This window comes from Pristis pectinata, chromosome 23 (genome assembly GCF_009764475.1).
Source record: "Pristis pectinata isolate sPriPec2 chromosome 23, sPriPec2.1.pri, whole genome shotgun sequence".
NCBI lineage: Eukaryota > Metazoa > Chordata > Chondrichthyes > Rhinopristiformes > Pristidae > Pristis > Pristis pectinata.
This window is the reverse complement of record NC_067427.1, coordinates 15,525,645-15,545,606: the sequence shown is the minus strand read 5'-3', so window position 1 is coordinate 15,545,606 and position 19,962 is coordinate 15,525,645. Positions and strand designations below refer to the sequence as shown.

At 38.3% G+C, this 19,962-nt stretch overlaps 1 protein-coding gene across 1 annotated transcript; it reads left to right on the top strand.

The window, feature by feature from the left end:
- The first annotated feature begins 3,052 nt into the window (after window positions 1-3,052).
- On the top strand, window positions 3,053-14,751 carry LOC127582212 (torsin-1A-like). Its single transcript, XM_052037318.1, has 5 exons — window positions 3,053-3,324; window positions 6,014-6,279; window positions 9,563-9,738; window positions 10,556-10,683; window positions 11,798-14,751. Exons 1-5 carry the CDS (start codon window positions 3,129-3,131, stop codon window positions 12,040-12,042), a joined length of 1,011 nt encoding a protein of 336 aa, XP_051893278.1. The 5' UTR covers window positions 3,053-3,128; the 3' UTR covers window positions 12,043-14,751.
- The last annotated feature ends 5,211 nt before the right edge of the window (window positions 14,752-19,962 follow it).

Genomic DNA, 19,962 nt, shown 5'->3' with positions numbered 1-19,962 from the left:
ATAACTTAAGCCCTCCAGTCCCAGCAACATCCTCGCAAATCTTTTCTGTACCCTTTCCAGCTTAAAGGCATCCTTCCTGTAGCCGGGAACCAGAACTGCACACAATACCAAGTGTCGTCACACCAACGATTTGTACAGTTGTAACATGATTTCCCAACTCCTGCACTCAATGCCCCGACCGATGAACGCCTTCTTCACCACCCTGTCTACGTGTCTCCACTTTCAAGGAATTATGTACCTGTACCCCAGTCTCTCTCTTCAACAACACTGTATAGGGCCTTACAATTTACTGTCTAAATCCCACCCTGGTTTAACTTACCAAAGTGCAAAACCTCACATTTGTCTGAGTTAAATTCCACCTGCCATTCTTTGGCCCATTTCCCAGTTGATCTAGATTCCATGGTAATCTCAGATAACCTTCTTCACTGCCTGCAGTGGAGGCCTTCACACATAAAACTGATCACGCTGGCTCAGCGTGCCAAGAGGAACTTTCAGACTTTCTATGGAAAATTTAAAAACTGACTACAAGCTGAATAGTTAGTAGAACAAGTCATTCTTATAAAGATACATTTAAGATTAACCCAAGGACATAACTTATTTATCTATTATCTCCACAGAACTGATGTTTTACAGTGGTCCAGGATTTTCAACTCAACAGCTAAGAGTTCACAGATGAAGACATTTTCAAGGTGCTGATCTCAGAGTTGTTCCCATCAACACAACTCTTTTGTTAAAATTCATGACAAAGACCAATTAAATCAAACAATTCATGGACTTAAAAGGGACAGACCAGACATAGAAGGTACAATCGAAAGGGAGGTTTCTTTTAGCATCAAATTGTCAGAGGTGTGATTTTAGTATTAATAAAAAAGGGTATTCTTGGGAAAACTGGCAATTTGCAAGGAGATTGCAGACAAGAGTGATCACACAGGTGGGAACAAACATCTCTGTGTATTAACTGGAGTGAGTTATGTTTGGAATCAACTAGAATTAACAAAGTAATTGGTTCATTACTGTCACATGTACTGAAATGCAGTGAAAAGCTATAGTTTGCATGTCATCTGGACAGATCATTCCATATGCAAGTACAAGGAAATCAATAAAAGAATGTGGATTACATATAAATGTATTTAGAGTTAAAGGTAATAATGTGTTAAAGACTATATTTATATTGTATTGTAGTGTTTTCATGGTAGTTTTGTAAAATTTTATGTAGAGTCTGTAGGGTTTGATTTGTATGTATTAAGATCCCAGAGCAGTTCTACCTGGAACTTTTATTCTTAGAAGCTTATTAAAATTAAGTAAATAATACAACTAATATAAAGCCAAGTACTATACATACAATTCTTCTGCAGCTTGTTATCTTAGTTTATGATATAAAATGCTAGAAAACACCATTCACTGACATAGCCTCTGTGTCCTAGTGATCTCACAGAGCTTTAACTCTCAATATGACTAACTCGCATGTATTTCTCTTTAACATTGACTCCAAACACAACTCACCTTGGTGATCACCCAAAAGGGGTGAATGGTTTCTGCTGGTAAACCTGAATGTGGAGTTGAAGTTGTATTCTGATCAGCCATGATCTTATTAAATGGCAGAACAGGTCTGAGGGACTGGGTGGCCTATTCCTGATTCTAATTTGTATGTTTGTATGCTGTTCCCATATGCCTGCTGCATTGTCCTTGGATGTGGAGTCACAGGTTTTGGGAGATGTTAGTGGAACAGCCTAGGCAAGTACCTGCTGTGCATTTTGTAGACATTAGATGGTAGTGGAGGAAATGAATGTTTAGTTAATGAATGGGGTGCCAATTGTGTCTTTTAAGTGGCACCCCATCCATTAGCAAGTCAAGCTGCAGTGATCCAGGTAAGTAGAGAGTATTCCATCATGCTCCTGACTTGTCCTGTTTTCAGTCCATTGTGGTCATTACTGATCTTGAACTATCCTTCTTTTTTGCTTCATCTACCCACTTCTCCTCCAAAGACGTATAACATCTTTTACTCCAAGTACTTATGCAATTCTCTTTTGAAAATCATTGAAAATGCTTCACTGCGCTTACAGGTTATATATTTCCATTTCCAAATTTTGCTAAAATGATGATTATTAAAATGCTTTTCAAGAATTTGTTCATTCTTTGGATTATTTAAATCAGATTTATTATCACTGATTTATATGACATAAAATTTGCTGTTTGGCGGCAGCAGTAAGGTGCAAAGACATAAAATTACTATAAATTACGAAAATAAATAAATAGTGCAAAAAAAGGAAATAACAAGGTAGTGTTCATGGGTTTCATGGACCGTTCAGAAATCTGATTGTGGAAGGGAAGAAGCTGTTCCTTAATCGTTGAGTGTGAGTCTTCAGGCTCCTGTACCTCCTCCCCAATGGATTTGTTCTGATATTTTACTTCAAGTCCAACAAAATTGTCCTGCGTTTGTTGTATGCCTGAATTATCACAGTACACTGCAGAAGTAAATTCAGCATTTGGGACAAAAGTGGATGTGGATGGAGTCCACAACTGTGGGTAACAAATAAAAGGTGATCATTAATAAATCCAAACAAGAATTCGGAGAAACTTCACCCAGAGAATCGTTAAATTGTCAGTAGATTGACGTAAGATGAAACTAAAAAAAATACACAAAAAAGGAATAGAACAATGTGCTGATTGGATTAGGTGGCGTGTGATAGAGTTTCATGAGGCTTTATCTGGCATGATTCTGTACAAATACACTAAATAAATACACGTTATTGCTACCAAAGCAGAATATTGCAAATGCTAGAAACCAGGTAAGTAATAGTTACAATACTATTGAAAGGTTTTAATAAGTAATGAAAATACTTGCATGTCTGTTTATTCTCTCCCTCTCTCTGTCTTCACAAATGCTAGTTGACTTGCTGAATATCTCCAGCTCTCCAAAAAAAAAGAGAGGGTGACTGAACATTTCCAGCATCTTTTCCATATTGGACTGTTGTAGCAGGTGCCCCTCACAAAGATGTCTGTGTGAGGGGTGGGAGGGGCGGATGTGACGACAGTTGGTTTTCCGCCGGGTGGCGGGCTCGGTGGCTGTTGTGCTGGGCAGGAGGTTGGCCCCTTGTCTCCTGTCCGGGGACGCCTGGAACTGAGACATGAAGATGGTGCCCCGGGCTGTGCTCTTCCTGCTCTTGTCCACTCCTTTATCAGCGGCCATGGAGCCCATCAGTATGGGTATTGCAGTCGGCGTGGCCACCGCTCTGACTGGCCTTCTCACCGGCACCTTCCCCAAGCTCTACTGCAAGTTCCAGGAGTGTTGTGAGGCCCAGTGGGTGGAACTCAACCTCACAGGTACAGCGTCCTGGCATCTAATCGCAACATTAATGTGTACATTGTGCTGCTTCCACAGGCTGTTTGCCAGACAGTATGCTTGCGTGCACAGGCTGCCTTGCAACGCGTAGACATTTCATCTCCTTCATCCTTTCACCAGCCGAATTATGATGATTGGCACTATCCCATGAACAATCCACAATATATGTTTGCTAATGGAAATTATAATACAAACGAAGCTTTGAAAGTTTGAACTTTAGATGGACAACTTTATTGTCTTTCATGACGTGGAGGTTGCAAAGCAATTTTCAGTTAATTAAGTACTTTAAAATGTAGTAATTGTTATAATATTTCTGTAATAATGTAATATAGACTCCAAATATTGCACGGTTCGGCAGTGATCCTTATTTATTTGTCTAAGGCTGTGGTTCTAGTTATTGGTAACTCTAAAGGGGGATTGTACTTCAACCCTTTGCAATGATGGGCTTCAAATTATTCGACTTTCTGATCGCTTGTACCCACTCATTTACATTTGTTGTTACATGAACCAGCACATAGATTACTCCATGCAACACCATTTACCAGTTTGTTAATGTTTAGAAAGCTAGTTTTTATATCTCCTATCAAAGGGAATATATTCCATCTGCCACTTTCTTGTAATTTGTCCATATCTATCACTATTTTTGACTCCTCACAGCAAACTTATCCACCTCTATCTGTATCATCAGCAAATTTCAAAATGTTGCACACAGTCTTTTCATCTATATCGTTAATATAAATTACATGGGCCCGGGACTGATTCCTGTCACAGCCCAGCAACGAAAATTAGCATGAGTCAAAGATTCCAGATGGTGGGGATTGGAGACTTGTAAGTAGATGGCTGAAGTAAATAAGTCTGGGGATGATAAAAGTAAATGAATGAGGCTTTCTAGAGTATATTGGATGAGGTAGGACAGAGGCCAATGATGAAACAAAGGTGCAAGTAGGCAGTCTTTGTGATGTTAAGAAAGTCAAAAATAGTTATGCAGAGAGAAGGGAAGCAAATTTAGAACATTGTTAGGAAATGATGGAAAAGTAACTGAGCTTGGACGCAATCTGAGGTTGGAATTTATAGATTTGCACCCTTTTGGTGTAGGATATGATTGTGTTTTCATTGGGCTGAATACTCAGACCCAAGCACATGTTAATAGACACTTTTATTTTGGAAGGGATGAATAGCTGACAAGTTGGTCAGTACCTATAACATATGAGGCAGGTTCAATACCAGGAATGGAGAATGGGATATACAGAAAACAAAGTAATATGTGCAGTGGCTCTCATATCCTTGGGTCATCTCAACCTGTTTTGCCAATCAATGAAGTATCTTTGAAGTGTAGCCACCATTGTAACAAAAAACAGGGAACTCAGCAGATCAAGTAGCATCTGTTGGTGGGTGGGTGGGGGGGGGGGGGGGGGGGGGGAGGAATTATCGGTGGTTTGGGTCAGTTTGTTTTTTTTTTGCCCCAGATTCCAGCATCTGCAGTCTCTTGTGTCACCACTATTGTAAACATATTTCCTGTGCCAGCTATTTTGTGTATAGTAAATGTGAAAAGTGTGTAATGAATTGGTCATCAATTTTGTGATATTGCTTGAGGGACAGATGTTGGTAAGGACACAGAGCATAATTCCCCCACTCCTCATGCTTTGGGATCATCTATGTCCACATTAGAAAGTGAAGTGTCTTTTTAAATTCTTGATGGAAAAGCAATACAACCAAAAATTTAGCATTCCCTCAGATCTGCACTGATTTATTAGTTTAGATTTTTGTGCTTGGGACTCTGCAGTGGAATTTGAATCACACATAGCCTTCTAACTCAAGTGAGAGTTCTCCCCATTAAGATATAGATGACACATCAACAATGAGGATTGGGAAGAAAATAAACTGTGAACTATTTTAGGTCTCCATTGGAATATTGTATCCAATTCTGGTATTTCAAGAAGGATGTAAAGGCCACCAAGAAACAGCACTGGAAATTTAGTAAAATAATATCAAAAACTAAGGAATTAAATTCTGTAGAAAAGCTTATGTTCTTTTTGGAGCAGCGAAAGGTGAAATGAGGTTTAATGAAAGTGTAATAACTATGAAAGATTTTGATAAGGTGCTTGGAGAGAAAGAATTTCCACTGGTTGCTACTGCCAGTGGATGATGGTGGACAGTAACTAAAGGACACAGATTTAAGGTGAGAGACATGCAGCAAGTTGAAATGAGCTAAGGATGTAGTCCTTGAAGGGGTGATGAAAGCACATTCAGGAATAACTTTGAAAAAGTGGAGACAAGAGACTGCAGATGCTGGAATCCGGAGCAAAAAAACAAACTGCTGGAGGATCTCAGCTGGTCAGGCAGCATCAGTGGAGGGAAAGGGACAGTCAAAATTTCAGGTCGAGACTCTTCATCTCTACTGATTCAGTTTGTCTTTTTACTCTGAAAAGGTAGTTGGATAAATTTCCAATAAAGTAAAATACTTACAGGATGATGAAAAAAACAGGGGAATTGCAAGTAACTGGACAGTGTTTCACAGCCACCACAAGCTTGATATGTGATTTTATTTTTAAAATATTTAATTATTTTAATTTCTTTTGGAAAATGTGTGTAACTGTGGTGAAACTCTGCCTTTTAAGGAATACTTTTATTTGTGTGATAATCTGAACCTTCTTTTATTTACATAACCAGGGTTGAAGACGGACTTGGATAATAAACTATTTGGACAACATATTGCCAAGCAAGTTGTTCTGAAGGCTGTAAATGGTTTCTTAACAAATCCAAACCCTAAAAAGCCCCTAACTTTGTCTCTACATGGCTGGACTGGGACAGGCAAAAACCTAATTAGTAAAATAATAGCCGAGAATATTTACAAAAATGGACTGAAGAGTAACTATGTTCATCAGTTTGTCTCCACTTTGCACTTCCCTCATCCTGAGTACCTCCACCACTATAAGGTAATATCAGAGTATGGTTAAGTTTTAAATTGTTAGATGGGACATTTTAGGTGCGGCAGTGCTCCTCACAGCTAAAGCATCAAAACAAGTGAAATAAGAACCAGGGTAGCATCGAGTGTAATGGATTGACAGGCTGTGTTTTATTTAAGAGGTTCAGAAGGATTATAAATGAAATGATGGATACCTGGTATGAGTTGAATGCTGTGTTTTAATCAGACAGGTTAAAAAGTTTCTAAACAAAATAATGGATCCCCACAAGTGAGATGGTTTTAGTCTAATTGAAGACTTTTGGTGACAGCATAAACTGAAAGTTTAAGTAGTTAAACAACATCTGAATTTTGAGTTCAAAGTGGTACATGAACATCAGTCCTATGTATTTAATGTTTCATAATATAAAGTGTAATATTGCTGATCATTTATGTTTCTATTCCCCCTCTGTTCATCATCACAACAATGGCTTACTTACATTGTGCCTTTAATGTAGAATAAAGTCCCAAGATGTTTGAGAGGAATGTTCTCAAACAAATAAAATTGAGTCTTGTATTAAGAAAGATGCCCCAAATGACATGGTGTGTTGTGGCCACCATTGGGTGATCGCAAGATAAAACAAAGGAGGCTTGCTAGGAAATCCCCCCAGCCCTGTATGTTGGGAACTAAATTCTTGATGCCAGTAACTTGGTAACATTCTCACTGAGGAATTGACAAATATGTCATCCATTTTGTCTTGCTCTAGTGATGGGAATTAATCATAAACAGGTGTAGCGCCAACACTAAGCAAGGCCTTCATGACGCCAGATTCTGTGCAATGGTTGAAAAAGATTCATGGGGAACGTGGTGTAAAGTTAGCCAATTCCATTTTGCAGTAATTCGATATTGCAGTGATGATAATTGTTATTCATTAGAAACTTTTGTAGCACATTGAGGCCACTCACCCCATCATTGCCTGTGCTGCTTTACGATAGAACTATCCCATTAATAACATCCTGCTCTCTCCTGCAAACCCTCCACTTTTATCCTGAGCACTTATCTAATTCCCTCTTGAAAGTTACTTCTGAATCCTTTTTCTGCATCTTTTTTAGAGCAGTGCATTCCATTCCATATCATCACAGCCCGGCACTTAAAAGTGTTGGTTAATGCACCTTTTTATAACGGAAGTTATAATACTAGGTATTGAAGTGGAATCATCATGCACTTCAGAGTTTCAATTCTTGTAGGGCTATTTGGGTGTGATATATGTACAATGAAAACAGTGGAATAATGCAAACAATTAAACTCAAGATTTATTTTCTCATTTCAGTCTTTGGTCAGAGGAAATGCCACAAAGGATTGTTTTGGAAGTTTTATTTCTGGTTGTTCAGTACCCTGCCAATGTGTGTGCACAAATGCACATGCACTCTGTAAATTAAACACATTGAGTGTCAGGTGGCATTAAGTCTTGAGCTTTTATGAGACGTTTAAGATGCTTCTCCAGGTGTGCACTTCATGTGTAGCTAAGCCACACAGGTTTGAAAGTCTTTCTTTAGTTAACTGATCTCAGTTGGAGAGGCATGGGGAGGCCACAATATACTTTGGTGCCTTTGACACTGGAAAGAGGAAAAAAGTTCCCTAGTCTGATGGAATAACTAAGTTTGATGATCAGACGGTGTCACTTTTGATGCCTGATTGGTATGAAGGTGAATAACCTGCTGCACTAGTAGTGTAGGTACATTCAGAGGGCTATTGGAACTTGTATAGTGTCTGTGGAAGTCTGCCTTGGTAGAGGTTGGAAAGAGAATTGGGAATGACTGGTGCGTTAAATTAGACCACTAACCCTTATCTTCCAGAATCTAAGTTTCAATGCAATTTATTGGATGGGAAGATTATTGCTGAACACAAATACAATAGTTTAGTGCTTGCTTTACTGGTCCAGTAATTAGAGGGTAGGATTACCCAGAGAACATAATTTATGATGAGATTTAATTTTAAGAAAATTAATAATTAAGAATATTTAAAAATGTATAAAGATAATTTTTGGTAAAAATGAGCATAAAGTTTTGGATTTGCATTAAAAACTTACCTGGTTCACTTGTGTCCTCGGCGAAGAAATATGACCTACCAAATGAAGTTGGTTCTTCTGTCTGCCCAAGTCCCCAAACAAGTCACTCAGTCATATTTAAACCAGCAATAAACAAAACCTACTTGCAAGAAAAGAACAAAAAGTTCAACCTCACTTGAAATAGGGTAGGCAGTCATGGTGTTGCATTAATCCAGAAGTGAAATACTGCAACTCCTGGAAATCCTGAAATAAAAACCAAGTTGGAAATATGCATACGGCATCAGTGGAGAGAGGAAGGTCTGAAGAAGGATTAAAGCCATGAAACATTAACTCTGTTTCTCTCTCCAGGTCTGCCTCCTGAACAGCATTTTCTGTTCCTGTTATAGTTTTGCTTTGTTATTTGGAACTACCCTCTAAAAGATTTTCCTCACCTCCTCCTCGTACTTCTGCTTAGAATTTTAATTCTTGCAGAATTATCCTGGCTTAAATGCATGTTAACGTACTAGTTGCTCTTTGATATTGTTGTGACATCTTTAAAATTGCTAGCTTATTAGCCATGTGATCTTCTGGGATGAGTTGCTCTTTAGTCTCTCCATGGAGATGACATCAATAGCAGTGCAGATCTTTGTAGAAATCGGCAATATCCAAAAGATTTAGCAGCTATTCACATAAACCATCAGACTGAGATATTTCATACGTGCCATTGGGAGATTCAGGTGGTGATAAAATATTTTCATCCAAAGGTTTGGACCACATTGCCCACAGATGCAAATTAAATCATATTTATAAGTGGAATTTAATTAAATGGACATTGTAGCAAAACATTAAAAAAAGTAGGAAAAGTGCAGACGCCAAGATTGGAATAGATAATTTTGTAATGGAGTGAAAGGGCAGGATCAACCAAACTAACCTCTTCTGCATTTGAATTTCTTTGCTTCACCAGACATCAAAAAAACCACATTGCTTCTTGTGCATGTCAAGTGTCACACTATTTCTTTACTTGGTCATCAGCATCCAAATCCAACTGATGTTATTTACAGTAGCATTTTGCTTATGCCACAATGGGGCAATGTCCTGTAATATCAATCAGCCCTGACTCGGGGATAATATGCAATCATCTCCGTGATGTCATATGAAACAGTGGTAGTGCTGGGAATAGCTGTGTTTGGGGACTTGTGGTGGTGGAGTGAAAAGGGTTGTCACTTCTCTAAATATGTATTTCATACAAAAATGAATGTTTATCCTCAGGAGCAGCTACAGGAATGGATCCGTGGTAATGTTACCTTGTGTCCCAGGTCCATGTTCATTTTTGATGAAATGGATAAGATGCAAGCAGGCCTTATAGATGCCATTAAGCCTTATTTGGACTACTATGAAAACATTGGTGGAGTGGTGTACCGGAACGCCATTTTCATTTTTCTGAGGTAAAAGATATATTTTTAGTAGACCACCTGAACAAAGTCTGCCACCATCTTAATTGGATAAAAATAGCGAATTTGAAATGTAAATGGGTACATCTGTTTACTAAGGCAAGTATTGCACCTTTGTAAATGCTATTGAAATCGAATGGAGGAAATAAAAAACAATGCAAAAGAATTATATACACACACACACACACACACACACACACACACACACACACACACACACACACAGCAAACATGATCAGTCATTGTGGAGAAACAGGCAACAAAGCAAATAAAGTGGTCAAACATCTCAAGAAACATGTCTGTGTGTGAGTACCACAAAAAATGTGAAGAACTGGCATTCATACAATACCTTGCCACATAATCTCCTATCTGTGCCACTGTGTTGCACATTGGAAGCAAAGCAGCTGATTTGAGCACAATGGCAAACACCAGAATGATAATTAGTCAGATTTCTGTTAGTGAAGATGATTAAGGGATGTGTTGGTCAGGGCACTGGAGGGAATTGATGGGAATGTGGGGAGAATAGCACGATTAAATATTTTGCACCTAGCTGAGAGGGTAGATTTAACATTTGATTCGAAAGAAGACATCTCCAACTGTTCCATCACTCCTTCAGTGCCATCTTAGATTGCTTGCTAAGTTATCTGTTATCTCACGGCCAAGAACTGCTTGAGAAGGGCAGGGTAGTTTGTGTTTAGTTTGAGAAGGGTTAAAGCATCACATTTACAAGCCCTTTGTGACTTGTGTTTTGTTCTTTGTTATAAATCACAATTTCCTATTGTGTTAGCCATAACTTTTCTGTTGTGAACAGCAATGCAGGTGGAGAGAGAATAACTGAGATTGCACTGGACTTTTGGCACAAAGGAAACAAAAGGGAGGATATTCAGTTGAAAGATCTTGAGAGTAAATTGTCTGTTGGAGTCTTCAATAACAAAAAGAGTAAGTATCTGTGCTAAGTTGTACTGGTTCAACTTGGAGTTGCTGGATCTTTATACAATTTGATTAGTTTGCACTTTTTGTGTAAAATGAGGAATATGCAATGGAGAACCTAGGAACAATGAGTCACCTGTTAATGGAAATCTGTACAACTAATATCTGTCAGTTTTATGAAGGCTCAGTCAAATGTTTTTGGACATTGTGCCTCTGCTTATCTATTCACCACATTTTGTCACTTTCTTGAATATTCTAGTGTTACCAGTGTTCATCTGTGGTATTCTTCAAATGAGTTTTGAATGGTTTATGTTGAGAGCTGCATGCAGCTAAATTTGATTCTAACATGGCTGCTGTTTGCATTTATGTACTTTCCGGCATTGACTGTTTGAGGTTGATCAAAATTTACTAAAAGTTCTGTTCTAAGGGTCACTGACCTGAAGCGTTGACTGGTTTCTCTTTCCACAGATGCTGCTTGACTGGCTGAGTTCTTCCAACATTTCTGGTTTTGTTTTTGATTCCAGGATCTGCAGATTTATTTGTTTTCCATCAAAATTTGCTGCACTGGCTGAGTACCTTTTCCTCTTGTAGGCCTGGAGGCACAGAGGTTTATTGCAACAGTGTTTGTTTGAAGGTTAATTCAGTGCAGAAGGGGCTTGAAGCTTGAAAACTATGCTATTTGAAAGTCTTCACTTACATAGAAAGTGTTTTCAAACAAAAACTTTAAACTGAATCACATAATGGTAAAGCACAGGTGACCAAAAGATTAGTCAAAAGGGCTTCTCAAAGGAGGAGAGTTTAAGGAAGGAACTCTAGAGATTGGGGTGCTGGTAGCTGAAGCAATGGCGTCCAGTGGTGGAACAATTAAACTCGGCAATGTGCAAAACCAGATTTGGCAATCCATTGAGATCCTGGAGGATCATAGGGTCTGGACGAGATTACATAGATTGGGAGGTGTTGATGGCAATGAAGGATTTTAAAACAATGCGAATTTTGAAATCAAGGTGTTACTTAACCAGGAGCCAAGAATTGAAAATGGATGACTATATAATTGAGAAACTTTGCCTGTTGTGATCTTTGTTAAATTCTGGTAATTGACTCATTTTTTGTTTTAATTGGATAGGTGGTTTCTGGCACACCAGTCTCATTGATAAAAACTTGATTGACTGCTTTGTCCCTTTCCTTCCTCTGGAATATAAACATGTCAAGTTGTGTGTCAGAGAAGAACTGAAAGCCAGGGGTTACCAGGAGGATGAGGACATCATTATCAGTGTAGCTGATGAAATGACATACTTTCCTGAAAATGAAAAAATCTATTCACACAAAGGCTGCAAAACTGTGGCCACCAAGGTGGACTTTTACTTGTAGAATGTGTATGTTTTTTAATTGAATATATTTTTTTCAACACGGGACACTTTTTAAAAAAAAATTGAAGAGGGCATTTTTTCAGCAGTCGATGGATTTGAAAATCTGTTTTCCTGGGGATTTGAATCTCTCCCAAAGTGTAACAGTTGTTCATGTGGTGATTTTAAGCTGCTATTTACAAATCGAGTGTCACACTTTGTTTACATGCAAATAATGGTGAAGTAATTTGTTGAAAATGATTGTAAAATATCAGTGATGGGGCTGCAGTTCTTTGAAAAATACAGCTTTTTGATGAAATTTAAAATCTTGAGTAAATACCCTTGATGCAAGTACTGTGTTCAAGTTTCATTCCCACCATCCCACTTAAAGAAATTACAGCAAGAGAGGTTAATTTCTTTTTGCAATGAACAAATGACTTCCGTGCACAAGGTACTCAGTTTTTCCTCCTTAGAAGCAAACATGGTTGAGTACGTGGGCCTTTTGATTACTGAATGACATTTCAGTTTTGCCTTTACATTCAGTGATGCTTTTGTGTCAACATTTTTACAAGTCAGATCATATAAATTGTATAAAAATTCCAATTGTCTTCTTTTTACTAAGGCCAGTTAATGATACACAAAAAAGGCAAATCGCGTGCCTGTTTTAGCAGTTACTTTTGTGATGCTAAATATTTCCCGCAGATACCTGAATAATCTTGTTGCCACATTGTAGTGTCCAGTTGTGTGACTAGCTCATTATAAAGTAAGATAAGTGTTATTTAGTAAAAACTTGACAAGTGTGATTTTTTTAAACTAAATTTTTTCCACTGTAAACAGAAGATTTGTTTTAAAAAATTAAATTTCAGCGTGAAAGTACATGTTTTTTTTTTCTCCAGATTCTTTTTAATTGGACATTTTTGTGAATTGCATTTCCAATGGAATTTGTATCTAAATGACTGTGGGGTGGCAAAACTTCAATAAATTTTAATGTAACAGATTGGACATCATTCCACAAACCCACAGGAAAGTCTATTTGTATTTCATAAGTAATGTAATGCTATGGCATAATTTGTCACACTGCTAAGTCAAAAGGTTTAACAATAATTGTGGTTTGAAACTTGGAATGACACTGGAAGTTAGAGGTCCATTAGTACAAGGATACAGATAAACCCTAAGTTTCTGTCTATATTGTGGAATTTAGTGTTTTTTTTAAAAAGCAGCTAATTTGTGGACAAAACAGACAAAATTGCTGAATATATTTATTTCTATTAATGGCAATAACATTAAAGTCAGCGGGCATGTTAATTATTGGAGAAAACCATCTTAAGCTAAGTAAAAAAAAAAGCATTTTATATAAATTTTTATAACTTGCTAATATTTTTGATAACTAAACATTTTTGTAGCAAATCCAGATAAAATGATTCAGCTGATTGACAACAGTAATTTGAAAAGACAGAAGCATATTCACCTCTGAAAAGACCCCGGCTTAACTTGTATAGCAATTTGCAGAGTTTAAGGTGAATACCAGAACTTCAATCATAAATTTCATATTCAGTTGCAACAAAATTGCAAGGGCAAACTTGCAACAGGACCAGTGTTAGGAATTACATTCAAAAAGAGTGCGCGTTCTGCTTGTGTTTGCGTTTGCTTCTGCTTCACATCAAAAACTCAAACTGCCTTCGTAAATGATGGTCATGGCTGCAAGAACTTTGGCACTTCGTGAGGTAGTCTTGCATCCCTCTCACTGTTGCAATGGTACTCTTGAGGTCTGTCTGCTGTTTCCCTGAACTCTCCTTGGAAAAAATACATTTGGTCTGCATCTTCACTGTATGTTTATTTTGCACTTGTCTTCTCCCCAAGTGTGTGAAATCCTTCACTGTGCTCTATGGCTAGTGAATGGAAACAGACCACATCTCAAAGATTTGATAGTTTCCATCAATGGTTTGCCATTGTGGTATGAATTTCCTGCCATTTGGCAGATTTGAATCATTTAAAGGTGTGTCCACTACTTATATGTCAGGTGATATTTCCTACCCTCATTGAAAACATTGAGCATGTCAGTGACTGCTATGTGGTAAAGAATCACCTTAAACTGCAAATTCCATCTTGTCACTAATAGTTGTGCTGAAAGAATCACTTTATCAGGATCAATCTTCTACTTCTTTGGAAAGAAAGCTTGAGAGAGATTAACACTCCACTGATTGCTGGACAGCATCTGTAGCAAATTATAATGCAGACCCCCCCCCCCCCCCCTTAAAACTTAAATTTATGCTGATGTCCTAGACTCTGTCAAATTATATCTCAAAGTTTGTCAGGTATTTGATGAAAGTTTGTGACACTTGAATAATTAACAACTTCAAACCACATTGCAACTCTTAAAGCGTTGCAATGAAAATTGGATGCAATTGTTGTTTGACATTTTGCTTCTGATGTCATTATTGATTCAGTTTTGCACTTGACATCTTATGACATCACAGATAATCTGATTTTATGTGAACATCAATGCACAACTTGAGTATAGTTAAAGGTCTTATTACAATTCAAGAAAAGGATTTTCTTTCTTCATGTTGCCTTGTGTGATCTAAAGCACCAACATTTAGCAGCTATTGCCATTTTATGGCACTTCATGTACTGTAACTGCACTGTCCAATAATTACTAACTTATTATGGGTTGGAGGTCTAAAAGTAGATCAAAATTCTTGACTGTAATTCTAATTAAATGATTCATTGATTCAAATCGTCTGTAGAGTACTTTACCTCAATAACATGTGTTTTATTTTCAATGCAGAACCTTTGGTGTAGTGCATTGATTTACTGTAGGGCTGTGATTGGCTTGTTTTGTGATGACTACTGGGGAAACTGATGAGTGTGGGACTGGGTGGGCAGATAAGAAGAAAGCAGAAAATGCAGAAAACACTCAACAGGTCTGTCAGCAGCCATGAAAGGACAAATCGTTGATGTTTCGGGTCAAAGACTCTTCATCAGAATTGTGAAAGAGAGTAAACAAGTTAGCTTTAAGGTGCAGAGAGGATGTGGGGGGTTATCTTTTATAGAGTGCAGCTAGGGCTGCCGTTGTGATATGCTGTTGATGCAGTTATCTGGTAGAAAGGTTGAGAGGGAAGTTAGAGAAAACAGAAATGAGGGAAGGAGCATTATTGGACATTGTCTTCGCCATTCGCCAACCACAGCCGGTCACGCAGACTGAGTGTCAGTTGGGGGTGGGGGGCAAGTCTACATCTGCACAGTGGGAAGCACTCAAAGGAGAAACAACAAAAAAAATTGAGGCCATCGTATCCCTGTAAGGGTAAAAGCCAAGGGTAACAAGTACAGGGAACACTAAGGATATAGAGGGTTGGATAAAGAGAAAAAATGAGAGAAGTAGAAATGGGGGAGGGCCATCAAGATAATAAAAAGTGTAGAGACATGCTTAAAAAGAAAATGAGGAAGGCAAAGAGGGGTCATGAAATATTACTTGCAGACAGGATTAAGGTAAATCCGAAGGTGTTTTATAAGTATATTAAGGACCAAAGAATAACCAGGGAAAGACCATAAGACATAGAAACAGAATTAGGCCATTCAGCCCATCAAGTCTGCTCCGCCATTCGATCATGGCTGATTTATTTTTTCCCTCTCAACCCCATTCTCCTGCCTTCTCCCTGTAACATTTGACACCCTTACTAACCAAGAACCTATCAACCTCCACTTTAAATATAGCCAGTGACTTGGCCTCCACAGCCGCCTGTGGCAATGAATTCCACAGATTCACCACCCTCTGGCTAAAGAAATTCCTTCTCATCTCTGTTCTGAAAGGAATGGGAAAGTTGTGAAATGCAGTGCTGTTGGAAATGCCCAGTCTGGAAGGTGCTCAGACAGAAGACTAGGTGCTGTTCCCCAAGCTTATGCTGGGCTTTGGAACCACGCAGGAAGCCACAGTCAGACTGACAGCAGGAGTGGGATGGGAATTAAAGTGACAGGCAACTGGAAGCTCAGAGCCATTCCCTGTGGACTGAACACAGGTGCTCCATAAAGTGGTCACTCAATCTGTGTTTGGCTTCTCCAATGAGGAGAACACGCTGTGAGCAGCAAATGCAGTATGTCAGGTCCACATTGGAAAATTGACAGCACCTTTTTGTATACCGAAGCAATGCAGGATTATATCACTAATTGTAATTCCATCTAACCAAATCTGTTGGGAGTTTGCTTCTGTACAAAGTCCTGGGAGCAACATATTTGTCATGTAAAATACAGCTGGGTGAAGCAGTGTTTTTATAAAAGTTCATTGTGACTTCTTTGCTCATGTACTCCATTACCTCTGTTTATATAGCCCAGATCCCTCATGCTTTCTCTTAAACTCTTTTGGAATCTGCTCTACCACTTTCAATGAACTATGCCTTTTATTTCTCTGTTCTTGTACCCGTCTTAGGAGTGTGCCATCTGCTATACATTGCCTCATCCCATTCTTCCTACCAAAATGTAACACCACTTTTCTCAGCATTAAATTTAATCTGCTACCTATCCACACATTCCAACAGTCTGTCTATATCTGGGATAAGAATGGCAAATTTTCTCTCCTGAAGGACATTACTAACCCAGACGAGTTTTCATGACAATCCAATAATTTAATGGTCATCATTACTAAATTACAGCCAATTTAACATCAATGAGAAAGATCAGTGCAGTTTAATCGACACTAAATCTAACTGTAACATATTGGTCACAATAGCTAAAGTAAGACCAACACAAGATGCCACTGAAGGTAAAGAAACAGCAACGGATGATCAACACAATTAAATGTATCAAAATCAGGTGTGATTGTGGCTATATTATTAAAGTTACTCATCCTTATAAAGTAGTTTGTCAAGCATAGGAATATTTAGCAGGTTGTATTCACAGGTCCTGTCACTCGAGTTAGAGCTATGAAATTAAAGCACATTTACTGCAACTCAATTAGGCCCAAGAGCTTGCAGATTGAGTTAAATTCTTTAAAGAGACAACACAATGAATCAAAGACCTTGCTTATCTGTTCTGAGAGCACCCATCTAAATGGCAATGATAACAGCTGGTGACGTATGAAGTGAAATCTAAGATACTGAACCCTTCATGCCCCTAAGATGATGAATCTAAGACGAATCCTGGCATGCATCCCGATCTCTCGGTGCTCTTTGACATCGAGATATTGAATTTAAACGATTCTGGGTTTTATGTAAAGTTGAAGAGATTTTTGGTAGGGTGTAAGCTTTTTTTTGCAAGATACCTTTTCACTTTTCTTGTCAATGCATAAGGAGGTCAAATGCTGTGTGATTATGAGAAATTGATTTTCTGTTTTGCACTTATTGTAGGACAAATGGTTTCATATTTTTAGATAATAGAAGTTAACTCATTTAAAGGAGTGATGCCCAACAAAGTACCTCACTGCAGCAATGTAGTCCACATTGAAAGGCTGTCACAAAGGTCTAAAAAGCGTTGGCATTGTGATTACCTGTTGAGGAAAAATATTGCAGGATCACAAGTCAATATGACAGGCCAATGGGACAGAATTCTTCAAAAAATTAATTAAGACTCTTTTGGAAAAAAATGCATCATTTCACAAAAGTTTACCCAATCCATCAGTGAATTTGGGAGGGAAGGGAAATAGAATCCGTACAAAACAAAGTCCTGTGATTTTTTTAAAAAAAATTATTTTGAAGTGGAATAATAATCCCATCATGGAATTCAGTGATAATGTGCAAGTTATTTTTCAGTGTATGGTATAAATCTGGAAAACTGCCACATATGAATGGAAGTGATATTGACTACAATAAAAGACCTTGTGGAAAATCTCAGCTGGGACAATGTTGGATAAGTCCAAACGGAGTGAGTTATTTGCTGCTAAATCACTGAATTATTATTGGCAATGGTCATTTACACTTTCATCATTTTTCATGTGAGATAGGAGTATGAATAATCAGTAGCGGACTTCTTTATGAAAATCTTGAACCTTTATCCTGACCTTTCCAATGGCCTATACTAACACACAAAGTTCAAGCTGCATTATTTGACCTGATATTTGTGTTCCCTGAAAGAAAGATTCCTCTGAAACCAAAAAGGCTGGAGTTCTGACTCCGGCTGATATTTCCTCATCCTCTCTTGTTCCTAAAGTCTTGTCAGTTTTTAAAAACTAGATAGCATTAGAAACCAAGTCCATCAGAGCTTTTAAAGGGGAATTAGATAAGCCCTTAGGGAAAGAATAATTTCCAGGGCTATGGGGAAAGAGTGGGAGAATGAGACTGACAGGATTGGACTACTAGGAGCTGACATGGACTTGATGGACTAAAATACTTTCCATATACCATGACCATCCTAGGACTTGTAGAACTCCATTCTGAAGGCACTAAATAGCATTCTATTGTCTACATTTGATTTGGAAACAACTGGAGAGATAATCCATACTAATAATATTTTACATGTGCATAATGTGGAAAAAAATATTTTTTGGTTCTTGCTGTGGCCTTCTACTTATGCCCTCTATTCTTGTTATTAAAAATTGATATGCTTACATCTATGTTATCCATGCCATGTCACTACATAGCTTATTGCTCACTCAGAACTTTGGCTTTTGGATCACATCGCCATCCACACAATTTATTATTGAAGACTTGGGGCCTGTAGTTGCACTCAATAAACCAAAATGGTTTGTTTTGAATGTTGAAAATATTCAGCGAGCAAGATTGTGGAGCACTTCCACAGTCCTACAATTGTCACCATATCGTTTTGTCCCTTGAGTGGAACTTGGTACCAACTAATTCATGGTTTATAGCTTAAGAGACTCACAGCATTGGAAATGGTCACTAGACAGTACAGGGAACTTGAAGGGAAACAATTGAGAAAATGTTATTGAAATCCAGTTTGAGAAATCAGTTAGCCTAATTGGAGATTACCTTGGACTAGGCTTCATACTAATCATGAATAGAAATGATATCCATTAGTTTACTTATTTTAATTTAGCCACAGTGGCTGTGACTATTAATTGCATTTCTATGACAACCCAATGGTCTCTGACACTGTCTTGTCTGTGTTCTTGTTGTAATATGCATGATTTCAGGGGGAAATGCAGGATTTTGAGAAGGACTGACAAGGTGGATGCAAAGAGGCCAATTTCACAGGCTGGAGAATCTGGACTTGGAGTATAGTCAAAGGACTAGTCATGTAGTTACAGCATGGTCATCAAGCCCCTACTGGAACAGTAGGAGCAGTTCAGCAGGCCCCCATTTTTCCCTTCCTCTCATGTAGCCCTAACATCTCATGTTAGGTACGTATACAGCTCCCATCTGAACACTATAACTGAATTTGCCTCCACCACTACGCCAGATATTTTGCTGTGCAAAATATTTTTCCTGTTGTCACTTTAATTCTGTGTCATAGATTAATACTGCATGGAAACAGGCCATTCAGCCCAACGTCCATGCCAAACAAGATGCCCATCTAAGCTGGTCCCACTTGCCCTTATCTGGTCCATTTTCCCTCTAAACCTTTCCTAGCCATATACCTGTCCAAGTGTCTTTTAAATGTTGTTATTGTACCTGCCTCAACCAGTTCCTCTGGCAGCTCGATCCATAATATGCACCACCCTCTGCATGAAGAAGTTGCCCTTCAGAATCTTTCCCCCTCACCTTAAATCTATGCCCTCTAGTTTGATTCCCTTCCCTAGGGAAAAAAAGGCTCTGTTCATTCACCTAATCTATGCCCCTCACTATGCCTCCAGATTTTGTCTTCTGCAAATTTGGAAATTATGCTGTGTATATCTAATTTCAAATCATTAATAACTTTAGATGTCATAGTACCACCTTCTGGGGAACTCCACAGTACACTGACCTCCATTTCAAAAAACAACCCATCATTGCTATTCTTGTCTCTTAGCCAATTTTCCATCCATCCTACTACAGGCCGTTTCATTTCACAGCTTTCA

Excerpts from the sequence above, each read along its gene's own strand:
- LOC127582212 (XM_052037318.1), top strand. The coding sequence starts at position 3,129 with ATGAAGATGGTGCCCCGGGCTGTGCTCTTCCTGCTCTTGTCCACTCCT. Across the intron at positions 3,325-6,013 it reads GGTGGAACTCAACCTCACAG|GGTTGAAGACGGACTTGGAT; the intron begins GTACAGCGTCCT and ends TTACATAACCAG. Across the intron at positions 10,684-11,797 it reads AGTCTTCAATAACAAAAAGA|GTGGTTTCTGGCACACCAGT; the intron begins GTAAGTATCTGT and ends TTAATTGGATAG.